The 22,109-nt window shown below is 50.5% G+C and overlaps 1 protein-coding gene, 1 long non-coding RNA gene and 1 other non-coding gene across 5 annotated transcripts in view; 1 reads left to right on the plus strand and 2 right to left on the minus strand.

Moving 5' to 3' along the window:
- The first annotated feature begins 12,623 nt into the window (after positions 1 to 12,623).
- trnap-ugg (transfer RNA proline (anticodon UGG)) lies at positions 12,624 to 12,695 on the plus strand. Its single transcript has one exon. It is a non-coding gene; the product is annotated as a tRNA-Pro (tRNA).
- Positions 12,696 to 13,486: 791 nt separating this feature from the next.
- Positions 13,487 to 22,109, minus strand: part of LOC120812572 (low-density lipoprotein receptor-related protein 5) — a 35,649-nt gene continuing 27,026 nt past the window's right edge. For both annotated transcript variants that reach the window (XM_040168681.2, XM_040168680.2), the window contains exons 19-29: positions 21,869 to 22,065; positions 21,410 to 21,615; positions 21,122 to 21,312; positions 20,082 to 20,291; positions 18,654 to 18,779; positions 18,326 to 18,562; positions 18,109 to 18,219; positions 17,787 to 18,026; positions 17,553 to 17,695; positions 17,190 to 17,287; positions 13,487 to 15,840 (exon numbers count right to left, since the gene is read on the minus strand). In XM_040168681.2, the coding sequence (XP_040024615.2) occupies positions 15,525 to 15,840; positions 17,190 to 17,287; positions 17,553 to 17,695; positions 17,787 to 18,026; positions 18,109 to 18,219; positions 18,326 to 18,562; positions 18,654 to 18,779; positions 20,082 to 20,291; positions 21,122 to 21,312; positions 21,410 to 21,615; positions 21,869 to 22,065 (2,075 nt within the window). In that variant the 3' untranslated portion in view covers positions 13,487 to 15,524. The remainder of the gene's footprint in view (positions 15,841 to 17,189; positions 17,288 to 17,552; positions 17,696 to 17,786; positions 18,027 to 18,108; positions 18,220 to 18,325; positions 18,563 to 18,653; positions 18,780 to 20,081; positions 20,292 to 21,121; positions 21,313 to 21,409; positions 21,616 to 21,868; positions 22,066 to 22,109) is intronic.
- LOC144391279 (uncharacterized) lies at positions 15,859 to 17,180 on the minus strand. 2 transcript variants are annotated; one of them, XR_013455192.1, is made up of 3 exons: positions 17,054 to 17,180; positions 16,681 to 16,902; positions 15,859 to 16,486 (listed from the first exon to the last, which is right to left on the minus strand). It is a non-coding gene; the product is annotated as an uncharacterized LOC144391279 (long non-coding RNA). The 2 variants fall into 2 exon arrangements; XR_013455191.1 differs by having other exon boundaries at positions 16,984 to 17,180.

Raw genomic sequence — 22,109 nt, forward strand, 5'->3', positions numbered from 1 at the left:
CATGATGTGATAAATGTGATGTCACTAACTGTGACATCATGAGTGACATCACAAAGAGTCATCAAAGAGTCAACTACTATCAGATATAACCACTATCAGATATAACCACTATCAGATATAAGGCTCTCTGGGAACCGTCACCTTATCGTGGTGGAGAGGTTTGTGTGTCCCTATGAACCTGAGGGCTGTGTTGTCGGGAGCCTTGTGCTCCTGGTAGGGTTACCCTTGGCAAAGTGGTCTCAGGCGAGGGGCCAGACTAAGAATGGTTCAAGATCCCCATGCAAAAACGGAAGAGGGAGGGAGTTACCTGGCCCGGAGGAAGCCCGGGGCCCCCATTTGGAGCCAGGCCCAGATGGAGGGCCCGACAGCGAGCGTCTGGTGGCCGGGTTTACCGCGGATCCCGGCCGGGCACAGCCCGAAGGAGTGACGCGGCAGCCCAACACTCTACTCCCCATGGGCTCACCACCTGTGGGGGAAACCGATGGGGTCGGGTGCGCTGCTACAAGGGTGGCAGTGACAGTGGGGGGTCTAGACGGAACAGACCTGGGCGGCAGATGCTGGCTCTGGGGACGTGGAACGTAACCTCTCTGGGGGGGAAGGAGCCGGAGCTTGTGCGGGAGGTGGAGCGTTATCAGTTGGATCTGGTGGGGCTTACCTCTACGCACAGCCTCGGCTCTGGAACCAAACTCCTGGATAGGGGGTGGACTCTATTCTACTCCGGAGTGGCCCATGGTGTGAGGCGCCAGGCGGGTGTGGGGATACTCATAAGTCCCCGGCTGAGTGCTGCTACATTGGAGTTTACCCCAGTGGACAAAAGGGTCGCCTCCCTACGCCTTCGGGTGGTGGGGGGGAAAACTCTGACTGTTGTCTGTGCATATGCACCAAACAGCAGCTCAGAGTATTCGGCCTTTTTGGAGACCCTGAATGGAGTCCTGCATGGGGCTCCTGTAGGGGACTCCATAGTCCTACTGGGAGACTTCAATGCGCACGTGGGCGACGATGGAGATAACTGGAGAGGCGTGATTGGGAGGAATGGCCTCCCTGATCTGAACCCGAGCGGGTGTTTGTTACTGGACTTCTGTGCTAGTCACGGATTGTCCATAACAAACACCATGTTCGAACATAAGGATGTTCATAAGTGTACGTGGTACCAGAGCACCCTAGGCCAAAGATCAATGATCGATTTTGTAATCGTATCGTCTGATCTGAGGCCGCATGTTCTGGACACTCGGGTAAAGAGAGGGGCAGAGCTGTCAACTGATCACCATCTGGTTGTGAGCTGGGTCAGAGGATGGGGGAAGACTCGGGACAGACCCGGTAAACCCAAGCGTGTAGTGAGGGTGAACTGGGAACGTCTGGAGGAGGCCCCGGTCCAAAAGATTTTCAACTCACACCTCCGGCGGAGCTTCTCTCACATTCCTGTGGAGGTAGGGGACATTGAACCAGAGTGGTCTATGTTCAAAACCTCCATTGCTGAAGCCGCGGCGGTGAGTTGTGGCCTCAAGGTCTTAGGTGCATCAAGGGGCGGTAACCCTCGAACTCCGTGGTGGACACCGGTGGTCAGGGAAGCCGTCCGACTGAAGAAGGAGGCCTTCCGGGTTATGATATCCGGTGGGACTCCAGAGGCAGTTGCAGTGTACCGACAGGCTCGAAGGGCAGCAGCCTCTGCCGTGATGGAGGCAAAGCAGCGAGTATGGGAGGAGTTCGGGGTAACTATGGAGAAGGACTTTCGGTCGGCACCAAAGTGTTTTTGGAAGACCATCCGGCACCTCAGGAGGGGGAAACGGGGAACCATCCAAGCTGTGTACAGTAAGGATGGGACCCTGTTGACCGCGACTGAGGAGGTTATCGGGCGGTGGAAGGAACACTTTGAGGAACTCCTGAATCCAACTACTACGCCCTCTGTGGTGGAGGCGGAGCTGGAGGCGGAGGAGGGATCATCGTCAATTAGCCTGGTGGAAGTCACTGAGGTAGTCAAACAACTCCGCAGTGGCAAAGCCCCGGGGATTGATGAGATCCGTCCAGAGATGCTAAAGGCAATGGGTGTTGGGGGGTTGTCTTGGATGACACGCCTCTTCAACATTGCGTGGAAGTCTGGGACAGTGCCAAAAGAGTGGCAGATCGGGGTGGTGGTACCCCTCTTTAAAAAGGGGGACCAGAGAGTGTGTGCCAATTACAGGGGTATCACACTACTCAGCCTCCCGGGTAAAGTCTACTCTAAGGTGCTGGAAAGGAGGGTTCGGCCGATAGTCGAACCAAGGATTGAAGAGGAACAATGCGGTTTTCGTCCTGGTCGTGGAACAACGGACCAGCTCTTCACTCTTTCCAGGATCATAGAGGGGGCTTGGGAGTATGCTCAACCAGTCTACATGTGTTTTGTGGACTTGGAGAAGGCGTATGACCGGGTCCCCCGAGAGATACTGTGGGAGGTGCTGCGGGAGTACGGGGTGAGGGGGTCCTTGCTTGGGGCCATCCAATCCTTGTACGCCCAAAGCGAGAGCTGTGTTCGGGTGCTCGGCAGTAAGTCGAAGGCGTTTCCGGTTGGGGTTGGCCTTCGCCAGGGCTGCGCCTTGTCACCAATCTTGTTTGTGGTCGTCATGGACAGGATATCGAGGCGTAGTCGGGGGGAGGAGGGTCTACAGTTCGGGGGGCTGCGGATCTCATCGCTGCTTTTTGCAGATGATGTGGTCCTGATGGCATCTTCCGTCTGTGACCTCCAACTCTCACTGGAGCGTTTCGCAGTCGAGTGTGAAGCGGTCGGGATGAGGATTAGCACCTCTAAATCTGAGGCCATGGTTCTCAGCAGGAAACCGATGGATTGCCTACTCCAGGTAGGGAATGTGTCCTTACCCCAAGTGAAGGAGTTCAAGTACCTCGGGGTCTTGTTCACGAGTGAGGGGAAGATGGAGTGTGAGTTTGGCCGGAGAATAGGAGCAGCGGGGGCGGTATTGCACTCGCTTTACCGCACCGTTGTGACGAAAAGAGAGCTGAGCCGGAAGGCAAAGCTCTCGATCTACCGGTCAATCTTCGTTCCTACCCTCACCTATGGTCATGAAGGATGGGTCATGACCGAAAGAACTAGGTCACGGGTACAAGCGGCCGAAATGGGTTTCCTCAGGAGAGTGGCTGGCGTCTCCCTTAGGGATAGGGTGAGAAGCTCAGCCATTCGCGAGGAGCTCGGAGTAGAGCCGCTGCTCCTTTGCGTCGAAAGGAGCCAGTTGAGGTGGTTTGGGCATCTGGTGAGGATGCCCCCTGGGCGCCTCCCTAGGGAGGTGTTTCAGGCACGGCCAGCTGGGAAGAGGCCCCGGGGAAGACCCAGGACTAGGTGGAGAGATTATATCTCTGCACTGGCCTGGGAACGCCTTGGGATCCCCCAGTCAGAGCTGGTAGATGTGGCCCGGGAAAGGGAAGTTTGGGGTCCCCTGCTGGAGCTGTTGCCCCCGCGACCCGACCCTGGATAAGCGGTTGAAGATGGATGGATGGATGGAGATATAAGGCATCGTCGGCGTCGTCCATCGGCGTCGTCATCCATCATCATCGTCGTCGTGGTCGTCCATCGGCGTCGTCCATCGGCGTCTATAGTGTTTATATCTGAACATCATAATGATGTCACTGTGCCAAGGTGATAGCCGGAGCCTCCTCTGATTGTCAGGTGTCATCATGATGTCACCGGAGGTCGTCATGGTTACTTTATGATTCCACTGTGTCTCTGTTAGTGCCGTCATAATTATGATGTCGGCGTGATGCTTTAGTTAGTGACATCTTCATCATGATGTGACGGTTAACGACATCATCAGTGACATCATTATGGTGACGATGGTGACATCATGACATCGTGACATCGCAAAGAGTCATCATCAGAGCATAGTAATAGAACCCCTGCTGCCATCAGGATTTAGTTTATCAACGATGCCTCGCAGAACTGGATCCCGCTACCTCCCCGCCAGGAGAAGGAGAGTGGCTCGCCGCACTCCCATGCTCCGACGAAGAAGGGTCATCCGCCGAAGAAGGGTCATCCGACGCGGCGCAGGATTCCAACAGACAAGCCGACGCTAGGTAAGTTGATAAATATGTAGCACACGTACCTAATCTACCCTTTACTTATATTTACATTCTACCCACTTAGATTTTACTACTACTATATATACCCGTGTATATATGTACAAATACACACTCATGAGTACTAAATTCACGCTTTATTTAGATTTACATTCTATCCGTTTAGATTTTACTATTACTTATCACATTTATCACATCATGATGTCGCTAACTGGGGCATCATAGTGACATCATAATTATATCCTTTATTCATATTGGAATCCATGTATTTATTAGATGGTTTATTGGTTCAACTTTTCCTAATCATGTTCAACCCACAGAGACCGGGACAAAATATACTGGTAGGCCATTCAGAACAGATGCACTACAAGTCCTCAACAGCAGACGCATCATAGAGTTTGCGATGCACTGAATGAATGAACCTTTTTCTGATACAATTGGCTGAAAAGCTTCACTGGTTCAGAAAGCTTCACTTTGCGATGGCAGAAGAAGGCAGGAGACACAGGACAGCATACAGGTGTGTAGATGATCATCGTCGTCGTGGTCGTCCATCGGCGTCGTCCATCGGCGTCGGCGTCGTCCATCGTCGTCGTCCATCGGCGTCGTCCATCGGCGTCGTCATCCATCGTCGGCGTCGTCGGCGTCGTCCATCGGCGTCGTCATCCATCGTCGTCGGCGTCGTCCATCGGCGTCGTCATCCATCGTCGTCGGCGTCGTCCATCGGCGTCGTACATCGTCTTCGTCCCTATTAGATCTAACCACCAGCAGATACAAACGACGCCGACGATGGATGACGACGCCGATGGACGACGCCGATGGACGACGACGATGGACGACGCCGACGCCGATGGACGACGCCGATGGACGACCACAACGACGATGATCATCTACACACCTGTATGCTGTCCTGTGTCTCCTGCCTTCTTCTGCCATCGCAAAGTGAAGCTTTCTGAACCAGTGAAGCTTTTCAGCCAATTGTATCGGAAAAAGGTTCATTCATTCAGTGCATCGCAAACTCTATGATGCGTCTGCTGTTGAGGACTTGTAGTCCATCTGTTCTGAATGGCCTACCAGTATATTTTGTCCCGGTCTCTGTGGGTTGAACATGATTAGGAAAAGTTGAACCAATAAACCATCTAATAAATACATGGATTCCAATATGAATAAAGGATATAATTATGATGTCACTATGATGCCCCAGTTAGCGACATCATGATGTGATAAATGTGATAAGTAATAGTAAAATCTAAACGGATAGAATGTAAATCTAAATAAAGCGTGAATTTAGTACTCATGAGTGTGTATATGTACATATATACACGGGTATATATAGTAGTAGTAAAATCTAAGTGGGTAGAATGTAAATATAAGTAAAGGGTAGATTAGGTACGTGTGCTACATGTTTATCAACTTACCTAGCGTCGGCTTGTCTGTTGGAATCCTGCGCCGCGTCGGATGACCCTTCTTCGGCGGATGACCCTTCTTCGTCGGAGCATGGGAGTGCGGCGAGCCACTCTCCTTCTCCTGGCGGGGAGGTAGCGGGATCCAGTTCTGCGAGGCATCGTTGATAAACTAAATCCTGATGGCAGCAGGGGTTCTATTACTATGCTCTGATGATGACTCTTTGCGATGTCACTCATGATGTCACCATCGTCACCATAATGATGTCACTGATGATGTCGTTAACCGTCACATCATGATGAAGATGTCACTAACTAAAGCATCACGCCGACATCATAATTATGACGGCACTAACAGAGACACAGTGGAATCATAAAGTAACCATGACGACCTCCGGTGACATCATGATGACACCTGACAATCAGAGGAGGCTCCGGCTATCACCTTGGCACAGTGACATCATTATGATGTTCAGATATAAACACTATAGACGCCGATGGACGACGCCGATGGACGACCACGACGACGATGATGATGGATGACGACGCCGATGGACGACGCCGACGATGGACGACGCCAAATAAACTTGCCTTGCCTTGTATCTCATAGTAGTTATATCTGATAGTGGTTATATCTGATAGTAGTTGACTCTTTGATGACTCTTTGTGATGTCACTCATGATGTCACAGTTAGTGACATCACATTTATCACATCATGATGTCGCTAACTGTGACATCATGAGTGACATCACAAAGAGTCATCATCAGAGCATAGTAATAGAACCCAAGTTCAACCCAAGTGGTATCCCTTATAAAGGTCAATCCAGGCAGATACATCCCTACTAGGTCATATCGTAACTTATATTCCTACTATAAATTATATATTTATAGTATGGCGTATCTGATACGATATATCTACTAGGGTTTGTATCTGCTGGTGGTTAGATCTAATAGGGACGAAGACGATGTACGACGCCGATGGACGACGCCGACGACGCCGACGATGGATGACGACGCCGATGGACGACGCCGATGGACGACGACGATGGACGACGACGATGGACGACGACGCCGATGGACGACGCCGATGGACGACGACGACGCCGATGGACGACGCCGATGGACGACCACGACGACGATGATGATGGATGACGACGCCGATGGACGACGACGATGATGATGGATGACGACGCCGATGGACGACGACGATGATGATGGATGACGACGCCGATGGACGACGCCGATGGACGACCACGACGACGATGATGATGGATGACAACGCCGATGGACGACGCCGACGATGGACGACGCCAAATAAACTTGCCTTGCCTTATATCTGATAGTAGTTATATCTGATAGAGGTTATATCTGATAGTAGTTGACTCTTTGATGACTCTTTGTGATGTCACTCATGATGTCACAGTTAGTGACATCACATTTATCACATCATGATGTCGCTAACTGTGACATCATGAGTGACATCACAAAGAGTCATCATCAGAGCATAGTAATAGAACCCAAGTTCAACCCAAGTGGTATCCCTTATAAAGGTCAATCCAGGCAGATACATCCCTACTAGGTCATATCGTAACTTATATTCCTACTATAAATTATATATTTATAGTATGGCGTATCTGATACGATATATCTACTAGGGTTTGTATCTGCTGGTGGTTAGATCTAATAGGGACGAAGACGATGTACGACGCCGATGGACGACGCCGACGACGCCGACGATGGATGACGACGCCGATGGACGACGCCGATGGACGACGACGATGGATGACGACGCCGATGGACGACGCCGATGGACGACGACGACGCCGATGGACGACGCCGATGGACGACGACGATGATGATGGATGACGACGCCGATGGACGACGCCGATGATGATGGATGACGACGCCGATGGACGACGACGATGGACGACGACGATGGACGACGACGATGGATGACGACGCCGATGGACGACGCCGATGGACGACGACGACGCCGATGGACGACGCCGATCGACGACGACGATGATGATGGATGACGACGCCGATGGACGACGCCGATGATGATGGATGACGACGCCGATGGACGACGACGATGATGATGGATGACGACGCCGATGGACGACGCCGATGGACGACGTCCATCGGCGTCGTCATCCATCGTCGGCGTCATCTACTACCTCTGCTACCTCTAACACTTCCACTACCTCTACTACCTCTACTACTTCCACTACCTCTACTACTTCCACTAGCTCTACTACTTCCACTGCCTCTACTACCTCCACTACCTCTACTACTTCCACTACCTCTGCTACCTCTACTACCTCTACTACCTCTGCTACCTCTACTACTTCCACTACCTCTACTACCTCTACTACCTCTACTACTTCCACTACCTCTACTACCTCTACTACTTCCACTACCTCTACTACTTCCACTACCTCTACTACTTCCACTAGCTCTAATACTTCCACTACCTCTGCTACCTCTACTACCTCTACTACCTCTGCTACCTCTAACACTTCCACTACCTCTACTACCTCTACTACTTCCACTACCTCTACTACTTCCACTAGCTCTACTACTTCCACTGCCTCTACTACCTCCACTACCTCTACTACTTCCACTACCTCTGCTACCTCTACTACCTCTACTACCTCTGCTACCTCTACTACTTCCACTACCTCTACTACCTCTACTACCTCTGCTACCTCTACTACTTCCACTACCTCTACTACCTCTACTACTTCCACTACCTCTACTACCTCAACTACCTCTACTACTTCTACTACCTCTACTACCTCTACTACTTCCACTACCTCTACTACTTTCACTACCTCTACTGCCTCTACTACCTCTACTACTTCCACTACCTCTACTACCTCTACTACTTCCACTACCTCTACTACCTCTGCTACCTCTACTACTTCCACTACCTCTACTACTTCCACTACCTCTACTACCTCTGCTACCTCTACTACTTCCACTACCTCTACTACCTCTACTACTTCCACTACCTCTACTACCTCTGCTACCTCTACTACTTCCACTACCTCTACTACCTCTACTACTTCCACTACCTCTACTACTTCCACTACCTCTACTACCTCTACTACTTCCACTACCTCTACTACTTCCACTAGCTCTACTACTTCCACTACCTCTACTACCTCTACCACTTCCACTACCTCTACTACTTCCACTACCTCTACTACTTCCACTACCTCTACTACCTCTACTACTTCCACTACCTCTACTACCTCTGCTACCTCTACTACTTCCACTACCTCTACTACTTCCACTACCTCTACTACCTCTGCTACCTCTACTACTTCCACTACCTCTACTACCTCTACTACCTCTACTACCTCTGCTACCTCTACTACTTCCACTACCTCTACTACCTCTACTACTTCCACTACCTCTACTACTTCCACTAGCTCTAATACTTCCACTGCCTCTACTACCTCTACTACCTCTACTACTTCCACTAGCTCTACTACTTCCACTACCTCTGCTACCTCTACTACCTCTACTACCTCTGCTACCTCTAACACTTCCACTACCTCTACTACCTCTACTACTTCCACTACCTCTACTACTTCCACTAGCTCTACTACTTCCACTGCCTCTACTACCCCCACTACCTCTACTACTTCCACTACCTCTACTACCTCTACTACCTCTACTACCTCTGCTACCTCTACTACTTCCACTACCTCTACTACCTCTACTACCTCTACTACCTCTGCTACCTCTACTACTTCTACTACCTCTACTACCTCTACTACCTCTGCTACCTCTACTACTTCCACTACCTCTACTACCTCTACTACTTCCACTACCTCTACTACTTCCACTAGCTCTACTACTTCCACTACCTCTACTACCTCTACTACTTCCACTAGCTCTACTACTTCCACTACCTCTGCTACCTCTACTACTTCCACTACTTCTACTACTTCTACTACTTCTACTACCTCTACTACTTCTACTACTTCTAACAAAACCAACAATACACACAGTGTGTAGAACATCTGTATTTGAGAATAAATATAATAAATTAAACATTATTCAAATGTTTTCCAGGAGAAATGATACATTTCATCATCACTCAACGATTTCAAGTGGTCGATAAAAATAGTCCAAAACGAGAGAGCAGAGTTTATTTTACGGATTCAGAACGTGTGTCTTCATCCTGCTGCACCCGACTGAAGGAACATCTCACACGTCAGCTGAAGATGAACCAAACTGATGTTTCAGTCAGTGAATCATTAGAGGCCGACAACAGAAGACGCACAACACGAGTACAACAGCGAAGCAATTCACGACCTAATCATGGAATGACAGCTGCTCCATGGTCTGTTTGACTCTAAATGGACCCAAACTTACTAAATGAACATCATGCTGTGTTGATGAAGACTTGAAAGTACCATGAGACCACATACTAATGGGGACAATGTTTATCGGGTTAATACAGTCAGTAAAAGGTTGACCTAGGATCATTATTCCGTTGGCTTTCTATCCAGTCCACCCTACAAACAGACTGATGGCCGTCAGAGACGGAGAAGTTGCTCAGCGTGCCTCCATTCATCTCTTACTACAAAGGAGTAATCTGCTTCTAACAGAAGGTCGTGTACTCGCCCCGGTTTTCTTCCCCATTGGAACATTCCTCGCAGGAAACCTGAGCACATTGTAGGTAAATAACCTGGTCTGCTTAAGCGCTGTCCTCCAGGAGGGAAACATGAGAGCGGCCCTCTGTCCCGCCGACTTTGCCCAAGTCCTAATGATGAGTTTCACATAGTTCCCACCATATGTCCTGGTTCTGTGGGAAACATGTGATCTGCCTTCATCCTCCCTCTCTGCTTTGACCGGATAAACGTCAGCCCCTCCCTCGCCGACACCCGACAAGTTCCAGGTGAGGCACTTTTCAGGGGCATGTCCGCCAACAGCAGACTTCTGGGGAGATGTTTTAAGCAGCTTAGACTTCAAAACCATCAACAGAACAATTCATCGTTTCACAAATGTCACCCAATGAATGTATGAATGTGTGAACGCTGTTTGCTCCAAAGCACCACTGGTACAGATGTACAGGCCACACACACACACCACGGGTCCAGCTGCAATCCAACTCCAAAGCTGCCCCCATTGAAAGACCTCCAGGAGAAGAGAAGGAGATAAAACAGGTGAGAGGGGAGGCAGAGACACGAGAAAACACCCACAGGAGGCAGCTGGTGTAATTACAGAGCGGCAGCCGCAGAGAGAGCATGAAGGGGGAGGAGAAAAGAAAAAGTTGTAGAAGTTGTAGCGCCGGTCTCCACCTCTCGCCTGCCCTCCCTGCCCCTCCTGCCCCTTGGCACCTGTCCACCAGCTGGACAACCTGCACTGGGAAGTTTGCCACTTCACTTGGAGAAGTTTGCTCTATGCAACAGAAGGCTTCCTTTAACAATTGGATTTGTCTTCAGCTTCATGAGCATTATGCAACACAGGGTTGTAGATTCAAATGTAGCTCCTTCAAATGCATAAACATGCGTAGAAATGTTTCTGTAGGAACAACGTATAAGTATATTAAAGTAAATCTCTAAAGAAAGTAATAATACCAAGACTGATGTATTGCATAAATCCAACAAACAATGCAATTACACGTACCAACAACAGATATGACCAATAAAATCATTTAAATTCATTATATTTTGTACAGTCCAAAATCACAGCATTTGTACACATGGAACATCCTCTGTCCTAAATCCCTCACATCAGCAGACAAGACGCCCCAAAATGAAAGAAACCTTCTGCAGGAAGAAAAACTGAGAAACCTCAGTGAGAACGTCAGAGGAGGATCCGTCTCCTGATGGACAGACTGCAATGATGTCACAAGTACAGAATGAACAATGTAGAAGATGAACGATCCATTCAATTCCTCTCAGAAATGATTCAAATAGAGAGCAGTGACCAGGTGTGCAGCAGGACCACTGCAGGGACAGCCACCATCCACCATCAGATAGAACCACCATCAGATAGAACCACAATCAGATAGAACCACCATCAGATAGAACCACCATCACATAGAACCACCATCAGATAGAACCACCATCACATAGAACCACCATCAGATAGAACCACCATCACATAGAACCACCATCAGATACAACCACCATCACATAGAACCACCATCAGATAGAACCACCATCACATAGAACCACCATCAGATAGAAACACCATCAGATAGAAACACCATCAACTACAAATACCATCAGATAGAAACACCATCACATAGAGCCACCATCAGATGGAACCACCATCAAATAGAACCACCATCAGATAGAAACACCATCAGATGGAACCACCATCACATAGAACCACCATCAGATAGAACCACCATCGGATAGAACCACCATCAGATAGAACCACCATCTACAGAAATCGGTGACAAGCACAAAGACTTCAGGAAGGAAACAAACAAAGTCAGGGATGTGCCTTAATGTTGAGAGTAATAGTGAAGGAGCTAATAATGGTGTTAGAAGCGGTAGGTGTCAGCAGGGCCACGGCAGGAGGCCGGACCAGATACACACATGATCCATGGAAACCTGTGAGGCTAAACTCTTATACAAAGGAGCTTGGTGTGTCCTAAGAAGTCCCCCGGCAGTCTAAGCCTATAGCAGCTTATCTAAGGGCTGGTCCACGGCAACCTGAGCCAGCCCTAACTATAGGCCATATTAAAGAGGGAAGTCTTAAGCTTTATCTTAAATGACCTGACTGAAAGTGGAAGCTGGTTCCACTAAACTCGTAGCTTGATAACTGAAGGCTCTGCACCCATCCTACTATCAAAGGCTGTTAGAAACTACTAGTAACCCAACGCAGCTCTCGAGTAGGTAATATGGTGGTATAAGCTCCTTAAGATACGACGGTGCCTTGTAGGTGAGGAGGAGAACCATAAATCATATTCTTGAGCAGAGAAGTACAGAGAAGCAAAATACCATTTTATGATCCCCTTTCTGAATGTTTCCTAAAACACGAGCTGCAGCTTTCTGAATCAACCTCAAGGCTTGTATAACAATTGTAATAATCTAGTCTAGAAGTAGCAAATACGTCAACTACTCTAGTACTAGTACTAGTACTGCAGCTGTATAAAGTATAATACTTCTACCGTCTGGGAATTCGCCACGCGGCTCGTTGGTCTAGGGGTATGATTCTCGCTTTGGGTGCGAGAGGTCCCGGGTTCAAATCCCGGACGAGCCCATGATTTTTTTTAAAAATATTTATCACCTATTGCATGTAAATCTATATTAATTGGTTTACTAATTGTTAATTAAAAGCAATACTATTACACTAATAACTATAATAACTATTGTCGGACTATTGTTGGTACCGTCGCTGTTTTTAATAAATCAACTTCTCACGTGGTTTACAGTGCAAGTGTCTTTTGTGGCATTGAAACTGAATACAATTCTGTGTCTGAATGTGTTTCATTGTTTCTACTTTGATTAAACAAAGAGACGAGGCCTTTTTAATGAATAAAAGGGACAGCAGTGTTTCAGCGGGCTTCAGTAGCATTTGGACACCAGCAGAGGTCAGTAGCTCACTACGATGATTAACTACTGAGATAATGTCACCATGTCCAGATGAGAGATGGGGGCTGGATATTAAAATGTATACAAATATCCAGGGAGACATGGATGTACAACTTGCATAGCGTCTGCTAACAACTTTGTGATTATCATATGTTCATTGTTTGACTGCTTTAATGTGAAAACTCACATTGTTTAACAGTGGCAGCTGAAGCAGTAACATTGGCAGAGGTATTTCTACTAAACTCAAAGTAATAGAACTATTTATGACATCACACGAAGCGTATTCATATTGTTATTATTGCTCTCATTATTGTTAGTATTTATTCATGTTGACGATAAGATTACTTTGCGTCTCTATGTGGGACGTCTTCTCTTCTCTTCAGCGCTCAGAAGGTCGATCAGGAAACCTCTGCGTTCATAGACCCTTAAGCCAAAGGTGAACGCGGCCACACCACAAAATTCCTTAAAATAAAACCTTTATTATATAAAAATGCTTTTGATACAAAAAAATTGTCACAGGTGTACATTACACAAAGCATTTTTAACTGAGACAACAAATACAGGTTTTAAGGGGTTTTTACTGACAGTGGTTGGAGGTGAGGCCTAAAGCCCGTAGTATTAAAAAGTTCCCCCGGACACACGGACCCCTCTGCAGAAAGGTTCCTGTCAGAGCGTCCAGCAGGAAGCTCGCCGCGCTCCGTCGGAGGGGGGGGGGTGACTCCTCAGCTCAAACCCTCTCCTGGGAAACTACACCTTCTCTCTTCTTTTTCTCTAAGTGCATAAAAGGTCTTCTAACTTTTTGATACCAGGTCTTGTGCAGAACATATTATAAAGTAATGACATTAAGTGCTGGATGAACCACGGAGACACTGTTTGCCTCTGCATAGAGAATAATGTGGGGGGGGGGGGGCAAGGAAAGGCAATGCTTTTTCCTTGGGATGGTGTTACGCTCCGTCCACGTGGCCCCGTGTGAAAGGAGAAGCCCAAAAACACCATCTCCTTCCTACTCAGTGGTGAGTTCCCTCGGCCCAAAATCTTGTTTCCTGTTTAGACGGAAGTTTTATTCTGAAAAGGCCGCGTTCTCGCGTTCTTCTTGTATGCAGTTCACGGTGTGCGCTAAGCTAACGTTAGCACTCATTCAGGGGTTTCCCTCGCAAAAATAAAGAGGGAGAAAAAATAAATACATTTAAAACGTGGTTTTTGTTCTCCGGGGAAGCAAACGTGAGCGCGGCGTCCCTCGCTTCGTTCCAACGCCCCCCTCCCCCCCCCCCATGTGACCACTAGCTCCAGATGCATCAGCCAGATGTGTCCAGGTGGGTCCAAACCAGAACTGACACGAACGCACCAGAAGCACACGAAGCCCTTCGGTTTGATTCCTGCACTAAACGTCTCAGCACAGACTCTCACTTTTCTAATGAACGACAGAGAAGAAAAAAAAAGAAAAGACTCCTTCAAACCCAAATACGGCGACCGACGGACACACAACTCGATTATCTACACAAAAACAGGAACACGAATAACAAAAGTCGCTAATAAGAATAATTTGTTTTAACTGTGAAATAGCTTCATGATCTACGGTCAGTACGAGTGGCAGCGCGGCCGTCCCGTTGCATTGTGGGTCATAAGAAGAGCTGAGGAGAGCCTGTACACGATAGCAGCAAACATACTTTGGGTAAAAGGGGCGATGAGGGTGAAGAAGACTCATCGCTGACTTCATTACACGTATGCACAGTGGCTCCACACGTGTGTGCTCATTTGGTGTGTCGGCGTCACGCGGCGCTCACGTGGGAAATTAAACGCTGGTCGGATTAGTCGGATTCAAACAAACAAGACAATTCGTTCACAATTTGAAATGTGAGGGACAGTAACCCAGAAATGACAATAATCACACTGCGACCGCGGCCCCGTTCCACGCGCTCGCTCCTCCACGCCTCCACGCGGTCATCGTCTCTGTTGTCTTCTAACAGCTGTCCCGTCGTCTGTCCTCGGCGCCGAGCGGTGGATCGGCCGACGAAAGTTACAGAGTGGAATAATTCCTCCTTTCATTCATTTATATCATTTTAAACACTATGTACAGCGGTGCCCGATGAGGACGGCGCCGATGAGTTTGAGTGGCGGCCAGGTGTGGACAGGTGGAGGTCTTTTGACCGAGAGGTGTGGGCGGGGCAAAGGGGGCTTCCCTCTTTAGGAGGAATGAACATCGTGCCCTGCGGTGGGGGGTGATGGGGGGTGATGGGGGGTGATGGGGGGGGGGGGACACGTGGTGGAAGTGACCGGTGCTGCTCGGCCAGGGGGCTCCGGGGGGACTGGAATGGTGAGACGACGGACGCGGGGGCCTCGAGCCCAGCAGCTGGGCGGCGGAGTGAACCGCTCAGGGCCACAAGTCGGCACGTGAGTTCTTTCCCTGGTAAAGTGGGCGGGGCCGGACGAGGCCGTCCCCTTTGTAGCGGGCGGACGGCATCCTTCCCGGCGGGGATACGGGCGCCGTTGGGAGGGGTCACGAGGAGTCGGTGCAGGGCGAGGGGGGCGGCGGGCACAGGTGGAAGTAGGAGCGCTCTGTGGACGGGGACGGGGGGCAGCTCTCCTCGGCCGACAGGTACTGGGAGCGGGGGGTGGGGGGAGGAGGGTAGGGGTCCGAGTCCGAGTTCAGGTCCATGTAGTACTTGTTGTGTTTGCCGTGGCCCGCGGCCTTCCAGCGCCCCGCCGACGACGCCGGCCCGCCCACCGGATGGTGGGGGGTGTAGTCGCTGTCGCAGACGTCGGTGCTGCAGGGAGTGGTGGGGGGGGCGGCGCCACGGGCCGGGTGGTACGGTCTGAAGGGGGGAGACACAGGTAAGCACAGGTCATACATGTGTGTTACCTGTGTGTGTGTTACCTGTGTGTGTGTGTTACCTGTGTGTTTGTGTTACCTGTGTGTGTGTGTTACCTGTGTTTGTGTTACCTGTGTTTATGTTAACTGTGTGTTTGTGTTACCTGTGTGTGTGTGTGTTACCCGTGTCTTTGTGTTACCTGTGTGTGTTTAACCTGTGTTTGTGTGTTACCTGTGTGTTTGTGTTACCTGTGAGTGTTTGTGTTACCTGTGTGTGTGTTACCTGTGTATGTGTTACCTGTGTGTGTTTGTGTTACCTGTGTGTGTATTACCTGTGTGTGTGTGTTACCTGTGTGTTTGTGTTACCTGTGAGTGTGTTACCTGTGTGTTTGTGTTACCTGTGAGTGTTTGTGTTACCTGTGTGTGTGTTACCTGTGTGTGTGTTACCTGTGTATGTGTTACCTGTGTGTTTGTGTTACCTGTGTGTTTGTGTTACCTGTGTTTGTGTTACTGTGTTTGTGTTACCTGTGTGTGTTTGTGTCACCTGTGTTTGTGTTACCTGTGTGTGTGTATGTGTTACCTGTGTGTGTGTTACCTGTGTGTGTATGTGTTACCTGTGTGTGTGTTACCTGTGTGTGTGTATGTGTTACCTGTGTGTGTTTGTGTTACCCGTGTGTGTTTGTGTTACCCGTGTGTGTGTTACCTGTGTGTGTGTGTATGTGTTACCTGTGTGTGTGTTACCTGTGTGTGTGTGTGTGTTACCTGTGTGTGTTACCTGTGTGTGTTACCTGTGTATGCGTTACCTGTGTGTGTTACCTGTGTGTGTTACCTGTGTATGTGTTACCTGTGTGTGTTTGTGTTACCCGTGTGTGTGTTACCTGTGTGTGTGTATGTGTTACCTGTGTGTGTGTTACCTGTGTGTGTGTATGTGTTACCTGTGTGTGTTTGTGTTACCCGTGTGTGTTTGTGTTACCCGGGTGTGTTTGTGTTACCCGTGTGTGTGTTACCTGTGTGTGTGTGTATGTGTTACCTCTGTGTGTGTTACCTGTGTGTGTGTGTGTGTTACCTGTGTGTGTTACCTGTGTGTGTTACCTGTGTATGCGTTACCTGTGTGTATGTGTTACCTGTGTGTGTGTGTGTGTGTTACCTGTGTGTGTTACCTGTGTATGCGTTACCTGTGTGTATGTGTTACCTGTGTGTGTGTGTGTGTGTGTTACCTGTGTGTGTTACCTGTGTATGCGTTACCTGTGTGTATGTGTTACCTGTGTGTGTGTGTGTGTGTGTTACCTGTGTGTGTTACCTGTGTATGCGTTACCTGTGTGTATGTGTTACCTGTGTGTGTGTGTGTGTTACCTGTATGATCTGGTGGTGGACGGGCTGTTGGAGGAGTAGAAGATCTCTGCGTTGTAGAGTGAGCGGTCGGTAGCCGGAGACGGAGGCGGGTTCAGGATCTACACACACACACACACACACACACACACATTGACTTGTGTCATCTGACTGTGTGTGTGAGTGTGTGTACATTTTTAACCAACATATTTATGTATTTATTTGTTTTTCCTTTTTTTAAAGCCTGTTTGAGGGTTAAGACTCGGTGACATACATAGGACGGGGGGGGTGTCAGGTGGGGGTCACAGTTAAGGTAAGTGGTTAGAGACAAGAGACAAGGCAGTGTGTGTGTGTGTGTGTGTGTGTGTGTGTGTGTGTGTGTGTTACCTGGGGGTAGAAGGCTCCCTTGGTAGACGAGGAGCTGCTGGACGAGGCGCCGGTCACATGGTTCCTGTCATACAGAGGAGCTCCACTGCTGCTGCTGCCCATCAGGCTGACCGAGCTCATGATGGACTTCCCACAGGAGATACCTGCAACGTGCACTGTGCTGTTACCGTACGCCGGGACAGATGTGTTACCTCCACGTCTTCTCATCTCATGCCTCCACCCGTGTGACCGTACCTTGGAAGGCGGCGTGCTGCGAGCTGCTGGGGGCGATGAAGTTGAGGGGCACGTGGGGCGTCCCGCTGATGTACTCGTGGGGAAACGTTCCACCGGGGCCCTTGTAGCGCCGACACACCATGCGCTGGCAGACAAAGTAAGCGCCTCCGATCACAAACACCAGCAGTATGATGGCGATGACGGGGCCGATGGTGTTGGTGCCGGCGCTGGGGACGCCGCCCGAGGGAGGAGACACGTACTCTAAGAGGGCGGGAGCAACGGAGGCGGGAGTCAGGGGACGGGCACTGCACCACTTGCTTACGGGACATCGTAGTGATTTTACCACAGGCGAGCTCGTCCGATCCGTCGGGACAGTCGGAGTAGTTGTCGCACTGCTGTTTCTTGGTGATGCACTGGTTGTCGCCACAGCGGAACTGGTTTGGGGGGCAGATCGCTGGAGGACACAAAGACACAAGACGCTCATTTCTCACCACAAATGACAAGGTCCCGTACGGCGACGTGTTAGGAGACGGTACTGCAGCATCTTTAAGTGAACCCACTTTCGCAGTCCTGCTCATCAGAGTGATCGGCGCAGTCCGGTTCGCCGTTGCAGCGCCGCTGGGCATCGATGCAGCCGCCTTTGTCACACTGGAACTGGTAGGCGGAGCAGACGGGGCAGTTCTCCTCGTCGCTGCTGTCGGCGCACTCGGGGATGCCGTCGCAGCGCCAGGCCATCGGGATGCAGTCGATCTCCCCCGTGGAGCAGGTGAACTGCTCCGTGGAGCAGGTGGGAGGCTCTGATGGGGGGGAGGGCGGAGGAGGTGCGCGTTCAGCGTGGCGGGGTAACCTGTAGCGACGGTATCTTGTTGCCGTGGTTTCGTTGCTCACCTCCGCAGTGCAGCAGGTCTTGCAGTAACACCAGGTGCATGGGACAAGAGCAGCGAGGGGTCCCGTCTCCTTTGGCGATGCAGATGTGGGAGCAGCCGCCGTTGTCACGGGAACACGGGTTGGATGCTGGAGAGAGGACACAAATCATTACACCACCCAACGAAGCCTGTCTTCAACCATTACACCACCCAACGAAGCCTGACTTCAACCATCACACCACCCAACAAAGTCTGACTTCGATCATCACACCACCCAACGCAGCCTGACTTTGATCATCACACCACCCAACGAAGCCTGACTTCAAACATTACACCACCCAACGAAGCCTGACTTCAAACATTACACCACCCAACGAAGCCTGACTTCGATCATCACACCACCCAACGCAGCCTGACTTTGATCATCACACCACCCAACGAAGCCTGCCTTCAATCATCACACCACCCAACGAAGCCTGATTTCAACCATCACACCAGTCTGACTTCAACCATTACACCACCCAACAAAGTCTGACTTCAACCATCACACCACCCAACAAAGTCTGACTTCAATCATCACAGCAGCCTGACTTCAACCATTACACCACCCAACGACGCATGTTATCAACCATTACACCACCCAACAACGTCTGACTTCAACCATTACACCACCCAACGAAGCCTGTCTTCAATCGTCACACCACCCAACGAAGCCTGACTTCAACCATCACACCACCCAACGAAGCCTGACTTCAACCATCACACCACCCGACGAAGCCTGGCTTAAACCATCACACCACCCGACGAAGCATGTCTTCAACCATTACACCACCCAACAAAGACTGACTTCAACCATTACACCACCCAACGGAGCCTGACTTCAACCATTACACCACCCAACCAAGCCTGTCTTCAACCATCACACCAGTCTGACTTCAACCATTACACCACCCAACGAAGGCTGTCTTCAACCATTACACCACCCAACAAAGTCTGACTTCAACCATCACACCACCCAACAAAGTCTGACTTCAATCATCACAGCAGCCTGACTTCAACCATTACACCACCCAACAATGCATGTCATCAACCATTACACCACCCAACAAAGTCTGACTTCAACCATTACACCACCCAACGAAGCCTGACTTCAACCATCACACCACCCAACGACGCATGTCATCAACCATTACACCACCCAACAAAGTCTGACTTCAACCATTACACCACCCAACGAAGCCTGCCTTCAATCGTTACACCACCCAACGAAGCCTGACTTCAACCATCACACCACCCAATGAAGCCTGACTTCAACCATTACACCACCCGACGAAGCCTGGCTTAAACCATCACACCACCCGACAAAGCCTGACTTAAACCATCACACCACCCGACGAAGCCTGCTTGAAGCAGCCTGTTGTAATGGTGATGTGGTGCAGTGGCTCCATACCAAACTCCTGTGGGTCCATCTCCTCCACGGCGTGGATGGAGGTCAGGTAGGAGATCCGTCCCTGTATGCGCGTGCGTCCGTCTCCGCTCAGCTTGTCCACCCTCTCGATCATCTGCTGTTGCCGGTCGATCCAGTACAGGTGATCTCCCAGCACCGTCAGCCCCGTCGGCTGCAGGATGTTGGAGTCCTGCAGGACGATGCGATTGGCTCCTGGAGGAACGACGTCACAAGATCAGGCGAATGAACGGCTTCAGTCTGAATGTGTGTCACTTTTTTTCAGATGACGTTTCTTTGGATTAGCTTTTGCAAATTAACATTCTGAACGATAGTGGAGACGAAGGCCTCACGCAACAACCACTCGCGGATTCTGTTACGTGGCATGTGATCAAGTGTCTCCAACGCGATGTGGACTTCTTCCTTTTTGCTCTTCTCAGAGAAAAAGCTTTGACGTTTAAGGCGTCAGGCCCAACTTGTCTGTGACATCTTTCCCTCACAGACTCTTATGGCTGATTGAGCCAAAGTAAACAAACACAGGAGGTTCTGTTTGTGTGCACGGCCGCTGTAAGCAAAGAGCTGACAGACATGCGCCGCGGTAAAGGTGCTCCAGTAGATGTATATAAAAGCATCTGGCAGTCTGCATAATTCCCTGCACATGACTTTGCAAAGAGTTGCGTGCCCTGACTGTGTGCAACGGGTGATTGATTGATGCTGTGGCCACATTAAACTGCCCCCCCCCACTGTGGGAACCACTGGTTCAAACATCGACATGCTCACTGAACAGGGCCTCCATACGTCGTCACTGCTTTGTGTCCCGTTAAACAGCCATTTGTCGTCTCTTGCCATGTGTGTATTTATTCTATAGTTCTGTTATGTCTGCTACTTCTTCATTCCTCAAACGCCAGCATGGTTTTTTTTCTAACTTCTCGCTCGTTTCCTTTTTCCACCGTGAGAGACGGACGAGACCAGAGACGCGCTCCGGGTCCGGGGGGTTCATGGCGCGTTAAAGCTCACGTCTCCTCCCCTCGGGCCGGTCGACTCACCCGTCAGGTCGCTGCTCTCGATGCGCTTGAGGTCGGCGTCGACCCAGAACAGTTTCCCCAGTTTGTTGTCCAGAGCCAGGGCGACGGGTCTGATCAGACCGGTGGTGAACAGGGACTCCCTCTCCGTCCCGTCCAGACTGGCTCCCTCGATCTTCGCCGAGCGCTCCTGCACCGTGGTGAAGTACATGTACCTGTGCGGGGGGGGGGGGGGGACAAAGACACGTTTGTACGGGACGTCGCTGACCGCGTGCCGAGGGCCCTTTGCGCAGGTAATGAAAGTGAGCGCACCCTTTCTCAGCGTTGACCACGATGGCCCGCGGCTTGTCGGCGTCGTCCCTCAGGACCACGCCCACCATGACGCCGTCCATCCGCTGCACGTTGATGCTGTTGGTTGTCTCGCAGGTCCAGTAGATGTGGCGGCTGTAGGGGTCGAGGCTCAGGTCGTGGAGCTGGTTGTCCACCGGCTGAACGCTGCTGCTCACGATCATGGACGACTGGGAGGGGGGGGGGGGGGGGAAACGCAAGGTCAAAGGTCGCCGCTCTAACGTCTCAGATTCAGACAGGAAGAAAGGTGGAATTCACATGATCTCCATTTGTTTTCGTGCCTCGTGGTCGGTGGCTGAGGTCGACGACAAGCGGAGGTTTTCACCGCAAACGTTCCCAAAGTTACCAAACGCCGTCACGGGTTCGTTGGGGGGAGAAATCAGCACTACAAACGCCGCGGCGTCCCCGTGTGTGTTTCCCTACCATGGCTCCGTTGTCTTTGGCCCTGCGGATGTTCTGCCGGCCGTCCAGCCAGTAGACCAGCCGGTCCAGCGGGTCGTAGCTGACGGCCCGGACGTTCCGGAGGACGTGGATGGGCAGGATGATGTCGGGGCTCTGCTCGCCCAGCACCATGCGGCTGATGCTGGCCTTCTGGCTGAAGAGCAGGAAGCTGGAGGGAGCTGCGGGGGGGGGGAGGGGAGGGGGGGGAGGAGAGAGCGCCGCT

Source organism: Gasterosteus aculeatus, chromosome Y (assembly GCF_964276395.1).
Source record: "Gasterosteus aculeatus chromosome Y, fGasAcu3.hap1.1, whole genome shotgun sequence".
NCBI lineage: Eukaryota > Metazoa > Chordata > Actinopteri > Perciformes > Gasterosteidae > Gasterosteus > Gasterosteus aculeatus.